Below are 22207 nucleotides of genomic sequence, written 5' to 3'. Positions count from 1 at the left end.
CACTCTCTATTTCTGAATTGAGAAAGCTCCTCGGATGAGAAGCGAAACGTCTTCAGCTACAGAATAGAAGTCCAGTTGTTTTTGTTTTTTAACTTTTTTTGAATTTACCATGGCCTGGATGACTGAGAATCTACACCAGCATGTTAGAGAAGGAGAATACCTTGGACGCAGAGTAAAGAGCCAACAAAGGCTGAGGGCGGGCACCCACTTCAGATGAGATATTGATGATCAGTCCTGTTCCTCTGGGAAGGAGATGAAAGACAGTCAGTCAAAAATTCACTCAATCTTCTCATAACCTTTGTAAACACAGATGTAGGTGAGTACCTTTCCACCATGCTTGGAAGAACCAGTCTGGTCATCTGAGTTAGGACATAACAGATCATCATTATTTCAACTTTTTATCCAGAGGTGTGAGTGGATGATACAAAACACATTCAGATAGCATACTGACGACGGTCTCTTACCTGAGGGACAGACAACATGTTACAGTTGACAATCTGAGTGATTTTCTGCTCAGAACAAACACAGAGACGTCATTCAGAGACATTTGGGACCTGTGACAGTCTCAGCGGGTTTGAATAAAATCATCCAGTGGTGTCGTCCTCAGACATAAAAACAAACAACATACCTGTTCAGCTTCTGGTATTTCCAGAAAATAGGCAAAATGATCAGAACACATCATTCCCACGTTGTTAACTGTGTGGGTTACAATACAAGGACGCTTGTTAATACAAAATATTGCTGTTAAATATAAGTATGTATGTTGTAGTAGTAGTCAGCCTTTGTCAGTCATGACTGACCATCATAAGGAAAACGTTCAACAGGTTTGTAATATAATACAAGCAGTGTCTCTTGTGGTTATATAAACCTATGTGAGAGGGACAATCTGTTGCATTTATCACACAGAAAATGGCTCAACGACTGTGTGCTGGTTTGCCACTTTTTTCCACTTTTTTCAGCTGGAGTGGATTTCAGTTTCTCCTCACCCAACTGTAGACACTGGTGTAAGGTGCCCCTCCAGTGCTTGCTATCTTCTGCCATCGATTTCCAGGACTTCACGTCTATTTCTAGAGTCTTCGTGTTGCTTCTGCAGACGTCGTTGCACCTGAGCTGACGGATCTGCGTCCACAGGCCAGCTCCCTTGTAGAGTATGCATTCGGGGATGCGCCTAGTCTCCATCCGGAGTACATGGCCTAGCAACCGCCCCATGCATTGCCTGAGAGAGTGTACATGGTAGGGGGGTTGGAACGAGACAGTAACTCTGCGTTTGTCACAATGTGTTTCCAGGAAATGCTGAGGATGCAGCGGAGACACCTCAGCTAGAACAAGTTAAGCCTGTTTTCCTGTCTCGTGTATGTGGTCCATGCTTCCCTGCCATATAGGAGTATGCTAACAACACATGCACTATAGACAGCCATCCTGGTTCTTATGGTAAGGCTGGAGACTGACCACAAGTGACATGTCAATCAAGCAAATGTTGTTGCTGCTGAACCAATCCTATCAATTTCATTTTCCAAGGACAGATTATCGATTATTATTGTGTGTTGTGCCATGATATTGATTTTCTTCAGGTTGATTGTAAGGCCAAAGTCATTGGAGGCCACAGAAAAATAATCATGTGGACACTGCAGGATTTTGGGAGCGTGGGATACAACAGCTGCATCGCAAGTGAAGAACATTTTCCTGGTTACTTTGGTCTTGCCTAGGAGTCGGGCGAGGTTGAAAAGTTTGCCATCTGCTCTGGTCTGCTCTTTAAAAGTATGCTTAAGAAGATGCTAAAGAGAGTAAAAGCTTCGACAAAGCCTTGTTAGACACCTCTGAGAATAATGAAGGGTTTTTAAGTGTTTCACTTGAACTGAACAGTTCCCTTTGTGTTGTTATGGAAAGACTCAATCAGGCTTTGAATCTTTGGAGGGCGGCCCTACTGACAAAGCTGCAGGCCTTGGTTAGGTCGATATGCAGAGAGGCATCTGTTGTTCTCAACATTTCTCCTGCAGCTGGCAAAGGGAGAAAATTATGTCGACCATTGATCTTCCGACACGAAAGCAAAGCTGCGACTCAGGGTAAACACGCTCTGCTAGGCTTTGGAGACGGATCAGAAAGACATGAGCAACCAATTTACCAATAATACTAAGTAGTGAGATCCCCCTGTAGTTGTTACACTCACTTCTTTCCCATTTCTTATTGCAGAGAGTCATGCTCTTTTATCTCTGATGTTGGTAAGAGGGGCTTACCAACATTTGCAGAGAACTTCATGTATGAGCCTTACCAGAAGCCAAGCTGTCAATGGCTTTGCAGAGCTCTTCTACTGAAAGCAGCACATCTAATTTATGCATAGTGTTCTAGGGTTAACTATGAACAGGTGTTTGCTTTAATAGTAAGTGTTGTGTTTTGGTTGTTTGCTGATTTTTTTTGTTTTGCCAATATTTCCCTGCTAATACTATTCAGTAGAGGTGAGGAAAATTGTGTTTTTGTAAAAGATTTAATGTCCCCCTTATGTTACACAGTGTATCCACAGCATCATGGGGGAAACCTGCAGCCATAAATTCATAAAAAGAAGCATAATGCTTGTTTAACTGGATTACTAGCACTGTCTGCATACAGTAACCAGCCACAAGTCCTTTCAAATTATTTTGTGGGTTTGAAGCTGAAATAGTTTGGGATTCATTAACATATAAACCACAGATCGCTGAACAAACACAAAAGAACAACTCTCAATTGTCTTTTTCTCTGTTACCCAGAATTCCAATCTCCAGGCCTTGAAGTTTCTTGGCTATAGCAGGATAAATGCTGCAGCCGTCAGTGAAGTCCACCCGAATGGTACGAGTCTTTCTATCATACTCATTTTCTGAAGAAAACAAACAAAAAAGGTGTGTGAATTGGTTCTGCTGCTCAGTTTGGATAGAGCAAAGACAAACGTGTTTACTGTAATGAGGACAAGACATCAAAACACACCTGCGTCGTATTTGTGCTTGACTCACCGATCTCTTTGGCGACGACTCGGAGCTTATCTTCAGACCTGCCTATCAAAACAACATCCAGACCTTTCTGTGCCAGCTGGAGGGAGACATGGAGACAGGCCGTTTGGCTGTTTTTAGATTCTGCAGAAGTTAATGTGGAGACCCTGTCTAAAGCCACTTAACATGAAGACATAATCAGTTTGTAAAATTACGTTTAAATTTGTGTTTGAATGTGGACTCACCTCGTAGGCATAGGCTTTACCGATACCAGACGTGGCACCAGTAACAACTGCATTATCAACAGAGCACACAGTACATGTTAGATTAAACAAAACATGTCAGACCTATATGTTACCATTATTATTAAAAAAACACATTTCATCTGCAGGCGAATTATCACAGACGCTGTTTTAGTTTTTCCTCCACTTTGGAAAGCATCTATCTGTAGGCTGTGACAGAGCTTTAATTAAACATGTTGCCAAAACCTACAATTTAAACTGCTTTGCTATTAAAATACTCTCCAAGTGTAGATGTGACTATACTATAGAGAAAGGCTCTTTTTCTGGACAAAAAGATAGAAATACCCCATCAAAAAGGAATGGGAAGAAACTTATCGAGCCCCAATCAGACCATCACAGCTAGATTGGCACTGCTTTTAACTTTTGAAACAAACAAAAAAAATCAACCTTTAATCTTGGGAACCTAATTATTTCCTTATTGTCACCACAGTGAAAACAAGCCCCCAGGGGTCAGTCTACAGTCAGGTTACAATTTCAGGTTCAGTAAACATAAAGATAATCAGATTTTGCTTTGCTGCCACAGTATCTTATAAGAGAAAAAGAGCAGACTTTATTCGACTTTACCTGCCCATCGTCCATATGTCCTAAAATCCACTTGCCAATGCTCAGATAAGACAAACTCCCTGAGTCCACACCAACATCTCCAGGTGAGTTTCAGCAGATAGAAAGCAACAGCTAGCCCCCCAAAGAATGCCAGGACATCAGTCAGCGATGTCCTGCAGTAGAACTCCGGACTGAGCAGCATGTCTGTGGAGCACAATCCACAAGTTTCTACAAGATGCTTAATGCTGACTTCATAGTAGAAGAAATGAAAATGTTCTGTGTACTGCGCTCCTCTCCCCGTCGCTCCACCCCTCTCCAGAAGCTCGCTGCAGTGAGGTGTAAATTGATATGGTGCGTTTACTGACACAAAATATTGCTATTTATCTGACATCCTATGTTACACAGCTGAAAGTAGCTCCGTTTTGATAATAAATTTGGAGATTTTAGTCCACCTTGGGCTGCGGTTTTGGGTCACACACTGCATGCATCTAATCAGAAATGCCCCAAACAAAACATGGAGTGGTGATAAAAGGCAGTAACGCATACACAAATGCGACACATTCATGTATGGCAGCTGATAGGTCTCTGCTGCTGTTACAGTCTGTTAGTTTTTCATGTTAGCAGAAACAGTCCCACCCTTTCATTCAGAATCATCTTCTGTACAAAGATAGACTGAAAACGCTCCTGATTAAAGGCTCGAGTGATAACATTTGTGATAGGTCACAAATAGGATACAAACATGTGTGGTCCAGTAACCCAGATGATTGAAAAACGCTGCTTATCATTAAACTCTGACTGATAAATCATTCAGACACTGGAGTTTAGTGCCCTCAAACACTCTCTTTTATCCCTAATGGTACTCCATCATTTATTATTTTTAATCTTCAGAATAAAAAAAGGATCCCTGTCTTTATTTCTAATGAACAGTTTAGATCATAATGCATAATGCTAAGTGTACACACTGTATATATATATATATATATATATATATGAATAAATTGTTTAAAAAAGGTCAAATGCATGGATATGATAGAGGTCAGAATCTGGTTTAATCTGGTCTTATTGAGTTATTTTAGAAATAAGAATTTTACAAATTGAATTTCTTATTAAGAGTGTAAAAGACTAAATATTTTAAAGTTGCATCATAAAAATGTCTTCAGCTCTTTGTTCTAAAAACAGTCTGATGAAACAAATGAACTCTTTTTGTTGTTGTATTAAACAGATCATTAGTAAAACCACTAGGTGGTGGTATTGTATTTTTACATGCCACACTTCTACCAGGATTTGAGTAATTTTGCTTTAACAAGTTGAGTATTGTTGTGTTAATATAAATACAAGAAACTTAAACAGAAGAAATCTCCAAAGCCAGTATATCATCTTAGATATGTTACTGTTTGTCTAAAAGCTGACCTCGGTGTAACAATAATAACAAAGATGGGCCTGGGACCTGAAACGTTACACAATCAGTAGTTGTTGAATTTGCCTGCAATCAGTAATTTATGAGAAAGTTTTCCCCTTTTTTAAACTTTAAGCAGCTTTTACAATCTGTAGTATACTGTTAGCTGCGTTCACTTATCTGAGATAAAACTAAACAAAGGAAAAATTAAATATATTTATTATTACAGTTAACATTGATTAAATGTAAAGTGTAATTAAATGCTTTTGGTAATTGAGGCATCATCCTCTAGACGAAAGAGAAGAATCGTGTGACTTGTCAGCTTAGGGTGTGATAATATATAATAAGGCCAACTAATTATCTAACGTTCAGATTTGCGACAACACTGCTCTGTCCTCAGGGTTTGAAGCATGCTAGAATCTAATGCTTACATAAAATCCTACAGGGTTTTCTTTACAGAGCTATAATTCCTTTAATTGCTTTGGATCAACAGGTTTTCTGTCAGCATGTTGGGAAGTCTGTGTTTTAGAAATATGGAAAGCAGACAGTTAGAAGACAAAACAGATACATGTTAAGCCTAAAAGGCTGTCTGCAGCAGAGGAACAGTTAGAGACACGTCTGAAACCTGAGAGACGCATCAGTCTTGAGCTGATCGTTTTCAGCCAATAACTCTTCAACAATCCCCTGACTGGTGCTAAATTACTACTTTATGTGTCAAATTGTCTTATCTTTGTTTTTGTTTTTCATCAATTCAGATAAAGAGACGACAAATAGGAACAAATTGTTACAGGCTGCTGTAACAAAGTGCCTAAAGAAACCAGTTTAAAATAGGTTTTTTAGGCTCTTTCGTTTTGTGCGTGTTAAAGAGCAACACGTCTTGAAAGGAAGCTAATTCGTGTCATCCTGTTCAGACATTTTGTCCAGGTTTCACAGATTCCCAGTGGTAACAAAAAAGTGAAGGAACACTCAGATGTGCAACCCTTTGTTCTACATAGAAAAAGACATTTTATTTCCCAAAGCGAGCACTTTTCTCACCATCTGACTAAAGTTTTTTTTAGCTCATGTTGCTGTTTTCTCGAGGGAATTTAACACTGGCCTAATTTTAAACAGCTAATCATTTGTTCCTATCTACTCTGCGTATTTATCAACAAAAGGAATGTGGGTCAAAATCCACTCAGTGGCCTAGCACTTGGTATCAAATCAAGACAAATTCTTTATTATGGTTGGTGAGAATAAGAAGGTGTTAAATCTTGGGTTGTGTGCCGCGTGCGTTCCTTGGACTCTGTGGGGTAGCAGCATGCAGTCTGAGCTCTCTGGCGGTGACGAAACATCTCCTGTTGCTTTGTTCGGGATTACACATCCTACATCACGCCATAACGTGGCTTTCGGGGAAGATTCGCAGCCTTCCTCTGCAGTGCTGATCTTGTGATCCTGGAAGGAGTGAGTGATGACACCCAGAGAAGCTGCCACATTAATGCACCTGCTGAATTCAGTTGGGCCTCGTAGAAGCTCCTCCCAGCAGAACAAATTCTCAATACTCTCTGATTTCATTGGAGATAAAGACTACGGCGAAGGGATTTCAACTCGTTGCTAGTTCTGCAGATCATTCACCCATCATGCAGTCAGCACTGTGCTGTCTGTTAGGGAGGCGTAACATAAATCTTGTTTTTTGTGTCTTTTTGCCGCGTCTGCTGTGACCCAAGCCACGTCTTCTGTCAGCTGAACTGACTGTGCATCTGACCTTGCTTTGGAGTGATCTCTTCCAGCCCTGTCAGCCATGTCACTAAGAGGCTTGCGTGCAGCAGATCAGTTTAGCGAGGCCTCGTCTGACTAATCTGATTACTTCAACAAGTCTTCTACCACTGCGCAACAAAAACGAGAACAAAACTATCCTCGTATATTCAAGCAAAGCCCCCCACCCCTGTCACGCAGAGGTCGCAGAAGACGTGTCTGAGCATCTTTGTTAAAAAACGTTTTCTGTTTCTTTTTTTCTGTTTCTTTTTTTCTAAAGGCTTTAATTCCAGCTGCCAGGTCAAAAGAGCAACTTTCAGTAGCTTACCACAGATACCACGGAGGATATTTTCAGCCCTGTGCTCCAGCTTACATCGTATATCTTGTGCCTTAATGAGAATCGCTCCTGCATGTAAGGTGCTCATGCTGAGCTCTGGACAGTGGGCTTTGGTCTTTTCTGAATTTGCAGAAGCACGATGCATGTAAAATCACATAATGCATCAGTCAAACACAGTTACTATAATCATTTTCTAATTTCAGTCCTGACTGTCTTATTAGCTGAAAGCTTTCTTTCTCAACTGCATCTTTAGCTCCATTAGAAATGTGTAGATCAGGTTTTATTTGAGTCCCTGTGAACTGAAAGTGTGTGGAGCTGCAAGTGATCTTTCATTATTGTCCACCAACATGATCATGTAACTGCCGCATCTGATCCAGGTTAGCAAACACAAATGTGGCTACATAACTCAGTCACTTTTACAGATATTGAGCCAAAGTTTGGTGTGCTAGCTGAGAGTCATCCTCAACACGTACTCTGAGCTCTGATTGGCCACACAAGATCTCTGTTTAAACTTTGGCATGCAAGGAGCAGGCAGTATGCATTCCTAGTATCATTTAAAAGGTTTATCCGTGATAAAAAAACAACTTGCAGGACTTTGTCAGAGTTGCAGCTAATAGTGAGATGTAACAGCATAATGGGTAATAGTGGACAACAGAGTGCACCTGCCTTTCAGGTTTACCGTTTTTAAAAGGAGACCCCTCGATTTTTAACAGGTTGTTCTGATTCTGATCATAACATATTGAAATCCCTCAGTTTTGTTTTTACAGATTCCTGGTTATTTTAAGTTTCTGTCACTATGCAGTCATTGCTAGGCCATACCAGCTCCTGTGGCACGTGAGCCCTGTGCAAACGGTGAGTGTGCTTCTACTTTCACCTTCTCCTCCTCCCCCTCTCCACCATCACCATCACCACACACACACACACACACACACACACACACATGCAGACTTCCCACACTAGCATGGATTAAAAGCTAAAGAAGGTTGAGAAGCCAAAGCTTGTCAGTCCTTCCCACTTTTTTTTTCTTTCTCTTTTCGGTTACCTATTACCACTCCCCAGCTTTCAGCCTATCTGGCCAATCTATTTTTACCAATCCGAACCCTGGAACAGGGTCGCAGCTTCTCTCTGGTACCTGTGGTTTGGGGTGGGTCCCAGTCCAAAACAGGGACGAACAGGACGAAGTAAAGCGAGAAGACTAACCCACTGGAAACCATATTTTATATATCTGTAGCACCATTTTTCAGGAACTTGAACAGAAGAGAAGATAATTGGACTTATTTTTTTTAACCACCATTTTTTTTAAAATCATAGATGACTTTGGGATTACCTGTGATATTCTCCACAATGAAGGAGCAAAGATAACTGTTCGATGCTGGATACTCAATCCACTTGAAATGTAGATGGTGCTGCCTAATGACTCCAACCCTGATATGGCTCCTGTGTAGAAAACTGCTCCAGGTACGATCTCAGTCATATTAAAGGTATCTTCTGTAAATTGCAATACCGATTATGGGTAGCAATAATGCAGACGACTCCTTTCTCTCTGTAGCGTTATTGAGATCTATAAGTGGGACAGGTATTCCTGTGGGGACATAAAGTACCATTTAATCTCTTACATTTGTGCTATAGTCAATGAAATAGTTTATAGCAAATCTAGCTATGCCACTTAAGAACAGTTTAAGGTAATTATTAGATAATGAATTTTTAATATTCAGTAGCAAATAAAAACAGGGCGAATGCATACTTTTACCCCTCCTTACTTAGTAGCTGATAAGTCAATGTGAGTCTCTTTAGTGGGCTTGCTGATTAATCTTACACTCAAGTAAAGAAGCTATGTTTTAATTAGTATGATAAGATGCACACTTTTGATGCATAATTCAAAATATTGCACAAATTTAAGAAGCTACTCTTGAACAGAACCAAAGATTGTTAACTTCGTTTTGAGTCAGGTTTGTTTCACAAACATCCACAAGTTCAGAGTTTTTAACCTTGTACTTAAACAATAGTTTTTAGCTAAGCTAAAGTTCCTTGTGGTTTAAAAAAACACAGATGATGTTTGTCCAATTGGAAATATTCCAAATCTTAACATTAATTTTAAATCTACAACAGTCAATGAGGCATGAACGTCCATCATACTATCCGCCTGAAAAAAAGAGAAAGAAATAGATCATTTTGGCAGCTTAAAGTTAACAGGTATAACTCAACTGAGGTTGTAGATAACAAAAAACCTTTGAGAGACAGAAATCAGGCTCAAGAAAGTAAAACCATACAGAGCAAGAAAAGCTAGGAGCTAGGAGCCAGATTTAGCTCCAGGTTACCTGGCATTTGATTTAAACTCTTTGACTCTGACAGAGCTAATGAGCTTGTTACAGACAAACTATTAATTCTCTAAGGGACAGCACGGGCACGATGTCCTCAGCGATGAGCCCAGATGGACTCTGATAAGATTCAAAAACCACAATGAGTTAAAGAAAAAAGCTCAGCGGCATGTAATTTCAGGTCAGGGGATTGTGTCTGTACTGTGAAGATTACAACAGTCTTTATTTGTAGCAATAAAGTGATTAAATGTTATGTTAACGGTTCTCAAATCTTTTCCATTCTTGTTTTCTTGAGGCAGTGATGGCTTGGGGTCTTCTTGTCACCTGTCCACCTTTGGACTAGAGGTCTGCAGAGTGCTACGGGAGGCATTCCCAGTACCACAGACGCTCTCACGCTGACCAATAGAAACTCTCAGTCCCCAGTTCCTGCTGTCTGAGGCATCAGAAAAGATTTGTGAAAAAATGGAAATTCAGAGAGACCCTTGCTGTCTGCACAACCTCGCCTACCACCCGCGATGGCGGCACCACTCAGTAAAAGTGATAAGAAAAAGGCATATATGGACAGTGGTTACAAATAGTTTTAATGGAAGTAGTCAGTTTGAACTATTACCAATGTCATTATCATTGTCATCAAAACCACAGTTGCCATCATCCTCCGTGCAGCACATCAGAAGATGGAGGGGGAACTGGTTTCTTCTTTTATTACTCATGATCTCATTTTTCCCCTGTCAAGTTTGGGCAACCACTTTCAAGGTGGCCCTGGTTGGACCCTGGACGTGTGACCTCCTGTACTCTAAGGCTCTCCCTGACTTGGCAGCCCGCCTTGCCACCAGCCGCATAAACAAGAACCCTTACCTCAACAAAGGCTACTGGTACGACTACACGCTGATTAACGAGGACTGCAAGTCAACCCGTGCTCTTGTTCGCTTTGCCGATCTGGAAAGTTATGGTGCTGCTTTCTTGGGCCCCGCTAACCCGGGTTACTGCTCCTCAGCTGCGTTTTATGCAAAAGAGTGGGACGTTGGTATTCTGTCCTGGGGTTGTCTCAAGCCCAATATGAAAACGGGAGACATGTACCCCACTTTCCTGAGGCCGCTGCCAGTGTCCACCTATGTTCTTTTCACCGTGCTACGGTTCTTTCAATGGGCCCACGTGGCCATCATCTCAGAGGAAACGGACGTGTGGGAGGCCACTGGGCAGGAGTTGGCCTCTTCTCTGAGGGCTCTTGGCCTGCCTGTCAGTCCTGTGGTCACAATGGAGACTGATACGGAAGGCCCTCGGAGAGCTTTGGTTAAAGTGCGAGAAACAGACCGAGTCAGAGGTGAGCTGCACTTTTTTAGAAAGTCAAAACCAAACACATTCTATTTCATATAAATTGTGCAGATATGATGTTTCTCAAACCTTGATCTTTTTGCAGTGATCATCATGTGCATGCCTTCTGTGCTGATCGGTGGCCAAGCCCAGTACAAGCTCCTGACGACAGCCTTAGCTATTCGTATGATAGACCGCGGTTATGTGTTCATTCCTTACGACACCCTTCTGTATTCACTGCCCTACAAAGATGCTCACTACCAAATGCTTGGGAATGATACCAAGCTCCGAAGGGCCTACGATGGGGTTCTCACCATCACTATGGAGTCCGGAGAGCGCAATTTCTATGAGGCCTTCAGAGATGCTCAGGACAGCTATGAGATACGCAGCAGCACTCCACCAGAGCAGGTAAGACTCTTTTAGTCAGATGCAAATGACAGAAAAGAATTTTAAAATATCCCAAAGCAGAGAGGCAAACACTGAATTTTTTTTTCTCATGTGCTACATGATTATTCTTAGGTTTCTCCATTCTTTGGCACCATTTACAACATGATGTACTACATAGCCATGGCTGCAGAACAAGCCCGTGCACGTGGAGGCCGCTGGGTTACAGGTCACATCTTGGGAAACAGTGAGGGTGGCTTCGAGTTCGAAGGGTTCAATCAGCCCTTGCAGGCTGGAAAGAAAGGTGAAGGAATGCAGGCCGGTTATGTGGTCCTGGACTACAGCGGCATGGGGGACACGCTCTATTCCACGCATTCGCTTCATGCTGCTCACACGGATGGCATCACCGGGGGTTTGAAATATCTCGGGCGTTCGATCCATTTTGCAGGCAGCACACCCTTCAAAGATTCAAGCTGCTGGTTTAGCCCATACTTTGCCTGTACTGGAGGTGAGTGTGCTCACTGTAACATCGCAGGAAATACGCCAACACCAGACAACACGGTGCATTCAAAAGTTTATCTCTTTTCCTTCCTAAGGCATGGATCCGATCCTGTTCTTCTTTCTGTTCCTTCTGTTTGTTTCAATGATTGGATTTGGAATAAACGTCTTCGTTCGTTTGAAGTATGTACCGCACAGTTGAAAAAACAAACAAAAAACATGCCTCTCAGTTTTTGTGTTTTCCAGTACTTGTCATAGTCAATTTTAATTATCTGTCTGCCCAAAAGAAAAGGCACAGTTGGGGTTAACCTTGGGGAGGATGGAAACAGTGGATCATCAAAGGTTGTCCTGACCCTGGATGATCTGGTCTTCATCAATACTCAAGTCAGCAAACGGGTCGGTTCTCTGCTTGATCGCTTCTGACAGCTGTTTACGTTTGCAATTATTCGGTCGAAGCTGATCTGTCTCTGTTTTTGAGCAGAAGCTAAATGACGAAAGCATAACGAAAAGCCTTGGGGACATGAAGACACCTCACCATTCAGTGTCTGGTCGCAGTTACTTGGCCTCCACTCCTGACAGCTCCAATGTTGCTGTGTTTGAGGTGAGGAAAAATTCATATGATAAACTTGTGATTCCTGATTTGAAGCAGCTGTAGAGCTCAAGGTTTCACAAAGATTGTGTTGTTGTTTTTTTCACTCAAGGGTGATTGGGTTTGGCTGAAGAAATGTCCATCGGGAACAGTCTTACATGTCAATGGCAGCACTGAGGTGGTCTTTGTGAAGGTAAACGAATGTTTAAAAGACTAAGAATTTGTTTTTGTTCATGCCTTTTATTCATAATAGTCATTTAAACAACTAAATCAAAGTAACTTTGGCCATTCGAATTAGAAAGCGATCCTTGTGTTCCTTTCAGCTCAGAGAAATGAGGCATGAAAACCTAAACCTGTTCCTGGGACTGTTCTTCGACTCCGGTATCTTTGGCATCGTGACCGAGCACTGTAGCAGGGGCAGCTTGGAGGATCTGTTGGCCAACGAAGAAGTGCGCCTCGACTGGATGTTCAAGTCTTCCTTGTTGATGGATCTGATCAGGGTGAGGGAGACAAAAACAGATGTTTCAAGTTTCATTTTGCACCTCATCATATTTTCTCATTACTCTTTTTCCCGTCGTCAGGGAATGAAGTATCTGCATCATCGTGACATCATCCACGGACGACTAAAGTCCCGTAACTGTGTGGTAGACGGGCGCTTTGTGCTGAAGGTGACAGATTACGGCTTTAATGAAGTTTTGATTGCACAAGGCGTTGACGTTGACGGGGAAAAGCCTGAGGGTGAGAACACGTGCGTCTTTAGGATGATCATTTTTCGGAGCTTGCTTCTGTAGGTCAAAGAGTCAAACTCACGATTGTGCAACTGTTTTGATGCATAGACTTTCTCTGGACGGCTCCGGAGCTGCTGCGGAACTCAAGTCTGAGGAGGAGAGGAACTTTCTACGGGGACGTCTACAGCTTCTCCATCGTCGTGCAGGAGGTCATCTCTCGCTCTGCACCTTTCTGCATGCTGGACATGCCTCCAAAGGGTGAGTGCCTAAAGACTTAACAGCACAGGTGCTCATTAGAAGCAGTTACAGTCCCAGTAACCAGACCAAACCAGCCGAACAAAACAGCCCTCCTTTGTTTCTTTAGTCCTCCATGTTCCTGACATTTTGCTTGTGTTGACAGAGATTATCATCAAGTTGAAAAAGCCTCCTCCTCTCTGTCGGCCTATTGTGACAGTGGAGGAGGCCCCTGTAGACGTGATACAGTTAATGAAACAGGCCTGGAGTGAAGAGCCAGACAAGAGGCCAAACTTTGAGGAGATTTTCAAACAGGTAGGATCACTAAAAACGTAATTTTGCGGCAAAATTAACAGTACTAATTGCTCTGTTTCATACGACAGTTCAAGACCATCTCAAAGGGAAAGAAGATCAACCTTATAGACTCTATGCTGAAGATGTTGGAACAGTACTCCTCCAACCTGGAGGATCTGATCAGAGAGAGGACGGAGGAGCTTGAGGTGGAGAGACAGAAAACGGACCGGTTGGTGGCTCAGATGTTGCCCAAGTAAGTCTCCAGCAGCTTCTATCGATGCGTGAGAGGCGTGATGAAACTGTGGTCTAAATCAGAGCTTCTCACTTTAAAGAACGGCACTAACCTCAAGAAACGTGAAAGTTTCCATTTTTTCTCCAATAAAAAGAAACAAATGATGCTCCTTTTGCCTTCTGGCAAAGGTCAAAGTTCAGAGGCAGCATCATGAAAGCTGCTTTAGCTTTTAGTGATTTACAGGAACAGATAAAAAGAACAACATCAATTATCTTAGGCTTGGAACAGAGCAGGACAGATGTAGAAACTGCCCCTGCAGTGGTAAAAATCAAAATAAATGTAGAAGTTTAGTAGTCAAAATGCATTCCTTCGTTATTTTTTTCTCTAGCAAAACATATATTTTGTCTCAAAATCGCTAATGCATTTAATAGATAAACAACCTAATGTTTGATCATTTATTTTATATAATATGCAGCTGATCATCAAAAAATGTGCTCGTCTCTGATAGATGTAGCAATCACAACCTTCTTCATCCCTAAATCAACCTGAAATGTACCTCTGTTTATCACTGAGTTTAGTGAGCTAGTACACAATCACAGTCAAGGTCGATCATATAAAATGTGAGCTTTAAGGACACTTATTTGCTGCAAAGAGAAGAGTTTTTCTGTTTGTTTTGTTTTCATGAATCAAAGACAGTAAAAAATACTGGACTGGACTGATTAAATTGTCAGCCTTTATCTGCTCAAACAGTTTCACACTTCCAGTCACTGCCACATATTATATTGTCATGTAGAGAAGCAAGTTTTCCTAAGTTATGCTCTAATTATTGTCATGCAGCGTTCTTCTCGTATGACGTCAGCATCACACTCTCTTCCTCTCTCGTCATCTTCCTCCTTCAGGACGGTGGCTCAGTCGCTGAAGTTAGGCAAACCTGTGGAGCCGGAGCATTTTGCCGAGGTCACGCTGTACTTCAGCGACATTGTGGGTTTCACCACCATCTCGGCTCTCAGCGAGCCCATCGAGGTGGTCGACTTGCTCAACGACCTCTACAGCCTCTTTGACGCCATTATTCCTCTGCACGACGTCTACAAGGTGAGTGATTACCGCCTGTTTCTGTAACTTACTCACAATATCACAAATAGTTTTGTTTATTCTGTAAATCTACTGCACCTGAAATGATGTTTCTCATGTTCATGAAATCTTTAATCAAAATGAAACAATTTTTTCTTTTTTTTTTTTACAAGACTTTAAATCAAATTCTGCAAGACTGATCTGTTTTTGCATTTATTTATTATAGTATTTTATAACATATATGTCATATACAGGTAAATTATGTAACATGTAAGGTCAGTGTTACATGAACAGAAAGGAAATTTGTCTTTTTAAAGTTATGAATCCGTTGTTTCAGTTTTAAAACAAAACCAATCATTTTGTCTGTCTGTATTTCCTGTTTAAATTTCTGTCTGAAAGTCTCTGTTTTTTCTCATAAATGTTTTGAGAGCAACAAAGTGATAGCATTGAGTTAACCATAAAAACATGAAGGGAAGAAAAAATAAAGAGTGGCTGCAGTTTTTAATAGTTGCTACAAATGAATACAATGCTTGGTTTTCTGAAGAACTTGATGTCAACAAATGAATATCTTATTCCTTTATTAGCTCAATATATTTTCTTTCTAAAGCATGCTGATCTACTGAGAAAAGAAGAAACGCAGTCTGTTCAGGCAGTCAGTGTTCGTTCAGCTCTTTATTTTTTGTGGCATTTAGGTGGAAACCATTGGAGACGCGTACATGGTTGCCTCTGGAGTTCCCACCAGGAATGGGAATCGTCACGCAGCTGAGATGGCCAACATGTCCCTGGATATTCTCCACTGCATTGGAACCTTCAAGGCGAGACACATGCCTGACCTGAAGATCAGGATCCGCATCGGCCTGCACTCTGGTGAGCGACATCCTTGGTGCTCAGTAATCAACAGCAACCCCCACTCTTCATGATAGTACATTCAAACAATACCTAGTTTTAAATAATTACAGTACTGTGCAAAAGTCTTCAAACATACCTTAGCTACTTTTACCTTTAGTTTCAGATGAGCCAAACTTTCCTGTAGGTTTAGAAAATTGGTCTCATACAAAATTAATTTAAAATTTCTTGAGATCTTTTGAATCTAATTGAACATCCGCTGCTTTTTCACTCAATTTCAGTCTAATTATTGTCTTTGCTATTTTAGAGGAATTTGCTGCTTAATTTAAACACAAACCAATCACTTATTCAGACATAAAAAAGGCTCAGGAGAACCTGTGTTGTGCCGACATATAACAGACAACCTAATAACGAATCAGTGTTAAATTTTATCTTCATACTTTGATGTTCTGACACTAACAACGTGATTCCCAAAGAGGTGTTGGTTGAAAACATGTCATTTCTCTGCATGCTGTGTTAATAAATGTAGGAAACTGCATAAGTAGAGGATGGCATTCTTGTATTTATAATACAAGAATGGCATGAAAAATCATTTCCTCGAGAAAAAATGTCCAAAACCTAGACACAGTGCCTGAGCGATGATTCATCCTCTGATTGATCACCTGCTGTTTGTTAAAGCTGAACCAAAAATTATCTCAGTAGAAGTAGACGGGAAGCCATCTTTAAAGAAGGAAGATGGAGAAAGGGCTAAAGTTTGCCAAGGGAGACAAAATTATTGAAACAGAATAGGATTTACTTATCAGAGAACAGAACAAAAGGCAGCTGTTATCCAAAGAAAAACAACAATAAAACCTTTTTTTAGGCTGTGTTGGATTTTAAGGGTGGTTTTACCAAATTTCACTAGAATTAAACACATAGTTTTTACCTCATTTACTATATTTTCATTGATGTTTGCAAAGGTTACAACAAATTACTACATCGGTTTTTCAGCCGGTGTACAAAAAAATGAGAGTTGTCACGAAATTTACGCACCGAGCCGTTCTTGAAAAAGACAAATATATTTGCAGTGTCTTCATTTCAGAGTGAGTAAGAGGTAAAGCAGAATACAGGTGCACAAGCTGCTAAGTCAAGGAGATATTTTTACCTCCTTTATCCTCGTCTGAAACTTATTCCTGGAACAGTGAAACACTATCCACTTAGAGTGCTGTCATCCTATTAGGACACTGCACACTCTGGACTTCTAACTCTGTCCGACGAGTTTCTTAATGCACACACTGTTGGTAGCACGTTAGCCTGAGTGGAAGAAAACTGACATCTATTCAAACGTTTGGGGCAAACCTGCCCACCTGAGAGAGAGGAAGTCAAAACCAATCTGTTTATTTGGTGTTAATCATGTGTTACGTGCAAGAAGAGGTGGTTAATTCTAAGCTCCTTTGTGTGTGTGTATGTGTGCTGTGATTTCAGGCCCAGTCGTAGCAGGTGTAGTCGGCCTAACAATGCCTCGATACTGTCTGTTCGGAGACACTGTCAACACGACATCTCGAATGGAGTCCACGGGGTTGCGTGAGTGCCTTTTGCTCTTTCTGTTATAGTTTTATTTTGTGTATGTGTGTGTGTTTCTGTAGAGTGGGCTGGAGGACAGGTGTACTGCAGTCTGACTGCGTGCTGCTGGAGGTTAAACAGGGTTTTAAAAGAGCAGCACTCGCTAATCCCTTAACACCATCATTAGAATTAAAGACCAAGTTGAAGTTTTAGAATAAAAGACATTAATTATCAATTTTCTTTCAGCCGCCTCCTGACAAATTTAGGGAATAATCAAGGCGTAAAGTCTTCCTCTGTGGTTCAAATTAAACCTGGCGTTTCTTCTCTGAGGGTTACACTTTATTAGAAGAAGGTGTTCTTGTATTCTCGGCCTCTTTTAGTTCATTTGACTGTATTTGCAGTCCTATGCTCATACACGATGACACTAATCGTGGATAAATTCTTCCTGCCATGATCAGAGCTGTGATGGATCATCTGCTGCCTCCAGGTGGTGAAACATCACATTACACCCAGGCTCCTGTCAGGTTCATCAGCACACCTACTGAAAGCCTCAGAACAACCAACCAGCCAATCTGCGTTTTACGTTCACCTGACAATAAGTGTTTGACTTTTTTTTTTTCTTTTTGCATTCGCGCAGCTTATAGAATCCATGTCAATGCAACCACAGTTAAGCTCCTGAACAGCTTGCAGATGGGGTACAAGATCCAAGTCAGAGGCCTGACGGAGTTAAAGGTAGCTAGAAGCAAAGCTCTTTGCACAGAAACCATGGCTCTGTAATATTAATGAATGGAAATGATGATCTGATTTTAGGGGAAAGGGATTGAGACCACATACTGGTTGGTGGGGAAAGAGGATTTCGACAAGCCTCTACCAGTACCGATCGAAGTTAAAGAGTAAGAACTTCTTCCTCAAACGGAGTTCACCTGATTTAAACACTGAACTGTATCCACCCTCTATATGTTGTGATGACTTCGCCGCAGTGTAATGTAACCGAATGACTTATTTCAGCTTCATTTCCTGTTACAGAGGCGTGAATCATGGTATCGCTTTGGAGGAGATCCCAGTTGACAGAAGACAAAAATTCCTAGATCGACAGAAGAAGACGAACTAGCCTGTGGTTTGTCACTGGGGGCCGATGATTAGGAGATCTGTGTGTGATGGGAAGCAACACAATTTACACAAAACTAAGTTCAGAACCAGTGACGATGATTTCACACTCTTTGGATTTGTCAGAAGTATATTGCCCAAACTTTGTTTTTTCCTCTGTATGTTATGAATTTTTTTTTTAATTTATGTTTCAAAGCCAGACTAAACTTTGACGTCTGGGTGAAAAAATGGACCAGTATTTAGCCACCATCCACACTGTGTTTGAACATTAGATGGTTTTATACTAAAATGCATAAAAACGGAATAATGTGCCTGTCGAAGGGGCATTAAAAGGTGTTTATCTGGCTCAGCTAAAGTGGGAACTGCTGCTGCGCTTCATGTAATTTCTGCAAACACACCAGATTCTGAGCTGAAACTTTGTCATGAAATGTTAGAAAAAACTACTGTTTGTTTATTTAGAAAATGATTTATGTATTATTTTACAAAAAATGTAACGAAATCAACCCAATTATCATTTTCCCGCTGAGTCAAACAGGTTTGGATTTTTTAAGATGGGGTTCTGTGGAGAGGTTATGAACAATTAATATTTTACCTGTCGTAGATTTCCATTTGAACGACCTCAGTTTGGAGAAATGCCGTTTAATTCTGAACGAGTTCACGAGCTGATGGCTTGTTCTTGCAGGGCCAAGACCAATGTGGATTCCCGCCGCCTGAAAATAAATCAACAATTTTACTGCAATTTAAGTGAACACAGCTTTATGAACCTTTACATTGCCGTAAGTTTTGCGCTCTACTGTCATACCAACAGAAGTATTATGATATGCTTGCAGGGCGTGCCCCAGGCCGCGCCAGAAGTGCTACAGGTGGCTGCTGCTGCTATGTGCGCTCGCAAATAACCATAGAATTTCACGTAAATAACCCTGTCATGCAAAACCGACGGCAATGGAAGAGTTTATAAAATGGTGCTTGCAGGAACTGCTGCTGTCGCTTGAGGACAGCAGGTTTCCCACTTTGGTCTGGGCCCCGCTCGGACTAGCCATTAGCTCGTCAGTCTGGTCAGAATCAAACCCTGTTTCTCCAAATTGATTCCACCTCCAACAGGTAAGATATTATTTGTTCAGTGGGTCTGAACGACCACTTCGTCGCAGATAAGCACCGCTTCTTGTGATGCTGTAAACCGACAAGTATGTATTGTCTTTGTTTCATGTTTGCATTCCGTTAAGAATTGCGTATATATATATATATATTGTTTTTTAAATCACAAATGAGAAAACATAAAAACAAAACCCAAACAACTGTTCAGCTGTTCTCTCTGTAGGTTTCGTCGACAGTTTGTCAGCAGCCTCCAGTGTTCTGCATGCATGGCTGGACATGCTGCTTGTTCGACACCGTCCCATAACTTATCTGATATAATACGTCTGTTCTGCACTGATGCACGGAGCTTTAGAGTCAACTGGCTGAAATAATCATCCCTAATATTGTGCTTCAACGGACTGAGCCTTTTTCATGCAAATCACCATCTTTCAGAGGGAAATGTTCGTTTATCTGAGTTGAGCTTGAGGGATTTTTTGTTTTGTATATACTGTAAAATGTGTACATTGTGTTCCACGTATTTAGACCCTTCTTTTTTTTTTTTTTTAATTAATTAATTAATTAATTTTTTCTTTCCGCTTGGGTTTCTCTACCATAAATGGAGATATCAACAAAACACAGGACTTCAGCACCGTTGTGTTTTCAAAGCCAGCAGTGGTGTTGCTGGCTCGCTAAACATCTGCCGCAGGACTCATGTTGAAGCAACTAAAAGGCAGATGATGTCAGGGTGTGGTTTCACACGAAAAACAGGCTGCAGACCTGTTTTTTTAAATTGTATTTCTTTTTTTCACTTGGCAGCTTGCTGCTGATCATTTACAACCTCTCCAGACTGTAGCTGAGCGGATAGACAAGAAAAAAAAAAAAATGGACGTCTGATGACTTGATTATGAGGTTGCTTGTGGTGTATTCTTTCACACGATTAACTGCTTAGCAGTTCTGGCTCTTCGAGCATAAAGAAACCCATGACCAAGAGGACATGCTTGGTCCTGAATTAAGAAGAGCAACCCGAGGGAAGCGATACGGATGTTTTTGTCACTGTTTGGGTATCTAAAGAACAAAATGGCTAATCACTATTTCCTTTTTTTTTTTTTAGATTTATAATCAATTTGCCAAACAGATAGATCACATCAAAACTGAATGGGGTGCATTGTTCATTTTGAAAGTGATCTCAGTGTGTTTCTGTAAATAAATTATGGTTTTAGTGACGATTGTGTCATCTTATGTCTGTTTTATTGCCTGCCATCAATTCTGCTGAGGCCAATCTTCTAAATGGGGGTCTGACAGTACACTCTATCATGTTTCACAATGAGGGAATCAGTAAATAAGAGGTTCAATAAGGCCAGTGAATCAAAGCGAAAATGGACTGTTTCGTCCATTAAGAGGATCACTTATAACAAGCTTTAGAGAACGTCTTTCTTCGCTGTTTCATGCTGACTCTCTAAAGCTTGGGGCTTTTAGACATTTTTGTTTTGTTTGTCGTAAATGTGGCTCTTCGTCAAGCTGCAGTAGGAGGATCTAATGAGAACGGCTTCAAGTCATTGCTTCTCAGTCGATGGTGCTGAGAAGAAATGGTCATACCAAACAAGCTGAACTGGGACGTAAAGCTCAAAAAAGCAGAGGCAACCAAAAAAGAGGAGCGGTTCAACCAAATCCCTGTCTTAAAACAACATGGCAGTGAGGAATATTTTACGAACCAGTGTAGAAACTGGAGTGGATGATGGTGCACCAGTGAAGTTACTGTGGATCAAAACATGCAAAACGATATGGAAATTTAATTCAAGTTATCTCAAATTTGTTTTAAGTTGTAGGCCAGAAGAAGAGCCAAAAAACATCCTATTCCAAACCATGTCCTTCATCCATGATTGGGTTAGTATTTCTTTTTATCTTGATGGTTCCCCCAGGTTCCCAGTGGCAGAAACACGGTGGAGTAGATATGTAAAAGCACAAGCTGGTACATGAAAACCAAGATCCCATTTCCTTTGTTTATTCTTTGTTTGTTGTAAGAATTCTGGAACACGTTCTCAGCAGTAGTCCTCAGATTTATCGGGTATTCAGCAATTAGATGCCCTCACCAAACTGCTGATGATGGGGCATTGATGAGTGTCATTTAGTCAAATGAAAGATAATATTAGAAGAAAGAGTTTAAATAAATGGTTTCCAAAACTTTCCAGCTTTCAACCCCTCAAAGAAAGTCTTTGAGGCTCATAACCCTTAATCTTACTGGTTAAAGTGCACTAACATCGCTAACGGGCCATTTAAAAAAGAGTTTTGTCAATCAGTTTATTATGTTTTTATTTCTTTGTAACAGTTAAGCCTCTGTCTCACTGGGACCCTAATCCTAGTCCACAGCCAAAAGGCCCTAACACATTAAACCCAGAGGAGACCCTAACCCTAGCCCAGTGCCAAAAGTCACTAACCCCCTAAACCCTGAAGAGACCCTAACCCTAGCCATGGGCGAAAAAAGCCCTAACCTCTTAATCCCTGGGGAGACCCTAACCCTAGCCGTGGGCTAAAAAAGCCCTCACCTCTTAAACACCTTAGGAGACCCTAACCCTAGCCCAGTGCCAAAGGGACCTTACCCCTTCTACCCTGAGGAGATCCTAACCCTAGCCCTGAGCCAAAAGGCCCTAATCCATTAAACCCTTATGAGACCCTAACCCTAGCCCAGTGCCAAAAAGCCCTAATCCATTAAACC

The 22207-nt window shown here is 41.2% G+C and overlaps 2 protein-coding genes across 2 annotated transcripts in view; one reads left to right on the top strand and one right to left on the bottom strand.

The window, feature by feature from the left end:
* The window catches only part of hsd20b2 (hydroxysteroid (20-beta) dehydrogenase 2), a 6774-nt gene extending 2753 nt beyond the window's left edge, over nucleotides 1-4021 (bottom strand). Inside the window, exons 1-8 of the mRNA XM_017436933.3 lie at nucleotides 3824-4021; nucleotides 3203-3249; nucleotides 2982-3057; nucleotides 2738-2848; nucleotides 629-696; nucleotides 465-509; nucleotides 325-359; nucleotides 161-242 (exon numbers count right to left, since the gene is read on the bottom strand). Of these exons, the coding sequence (XP_017292422.1) occupies nucleotides 161-242; nucleotides 325-359; nucleotides 465-509; nucleotides 629-696; nucleotides 2738-2848; nucleotides 2982-3057; nucleotides 3203-3249; nucleotides 3824-4004 (645 nt within the window). The 5' untranslated portion in view covers nucleotides 4005-4021. The remainder of the gene's footprint in view (nucleotides 1-160; nucleotides 243-324; nucleotides 360-464; nucleotides 510-628; nucleotides 697-2737; nucleotides 2849-2981; nucleotides 3058-3202; nucleotides 3250-3823) is intronic.
* Nucleotides 4022-8338: 4317 nt separating this feature from the next.
* On the top strand, nucleotides 8339-20717 carry gucy2d (guanylate cyclase 2D, retinal). Its single transcript, XM_017436962.3, has 19 exons — nucleotides 8339-8724; nucleotides 9884-10905; nucleotides 11002-11303; nucleotides 11415-11787; nucleotides 11876-11960; nucleotides 12065-12173; nucleotides 12259-12378; nucleotides 12479-12559; nucleotides 12690-12866; nucleotides 12948-13104; nucleotides 13203-13352; nucleotides 13495-13643; nucleotides 13712-13875; nucleotides 14754-14946; nucleotides 15618-15792; nucleotides 17236-17334; nucleotides 17951-18045; nucleotides 18124-18206; nucleotides 18340-20717. Exons 2-19 carry the CDS (start codon nucleotides 10047-10049, stop codon nucleotides 18422-18424), a joined length of 3456 nt encoding a protein of 1151 aa, XP_017292451.1. The 5' UTR covers nucleotides 8339-8724; nucleotides 9884-10046; the 3' UTR covers nucleotides 18425-20717.
* The last annotated feature ends 1490 nt before the right edge of the window (nucleotides 20718-22207 follow it).

The sequence above is a fragment of the Kryptolebias marmoratus genome, linkage group LG13 (assembly GCF_001649575.2).
Source record: "Kryptolebias marmoratus isolate JLee-2015 linkage group LG13, ASM164957v2, whole genome shotgun sequence".
Lineage (NCBI taxonomy): Eukaryota > Metazoa > Chordata > Actinopteri > Cyprinodontiformes > Rivulidae > Kryptolebias > Kryptolebias marmoratus.
This window is presented reverse-complemented; position numbering and strand designations above follow the sequence as displayed.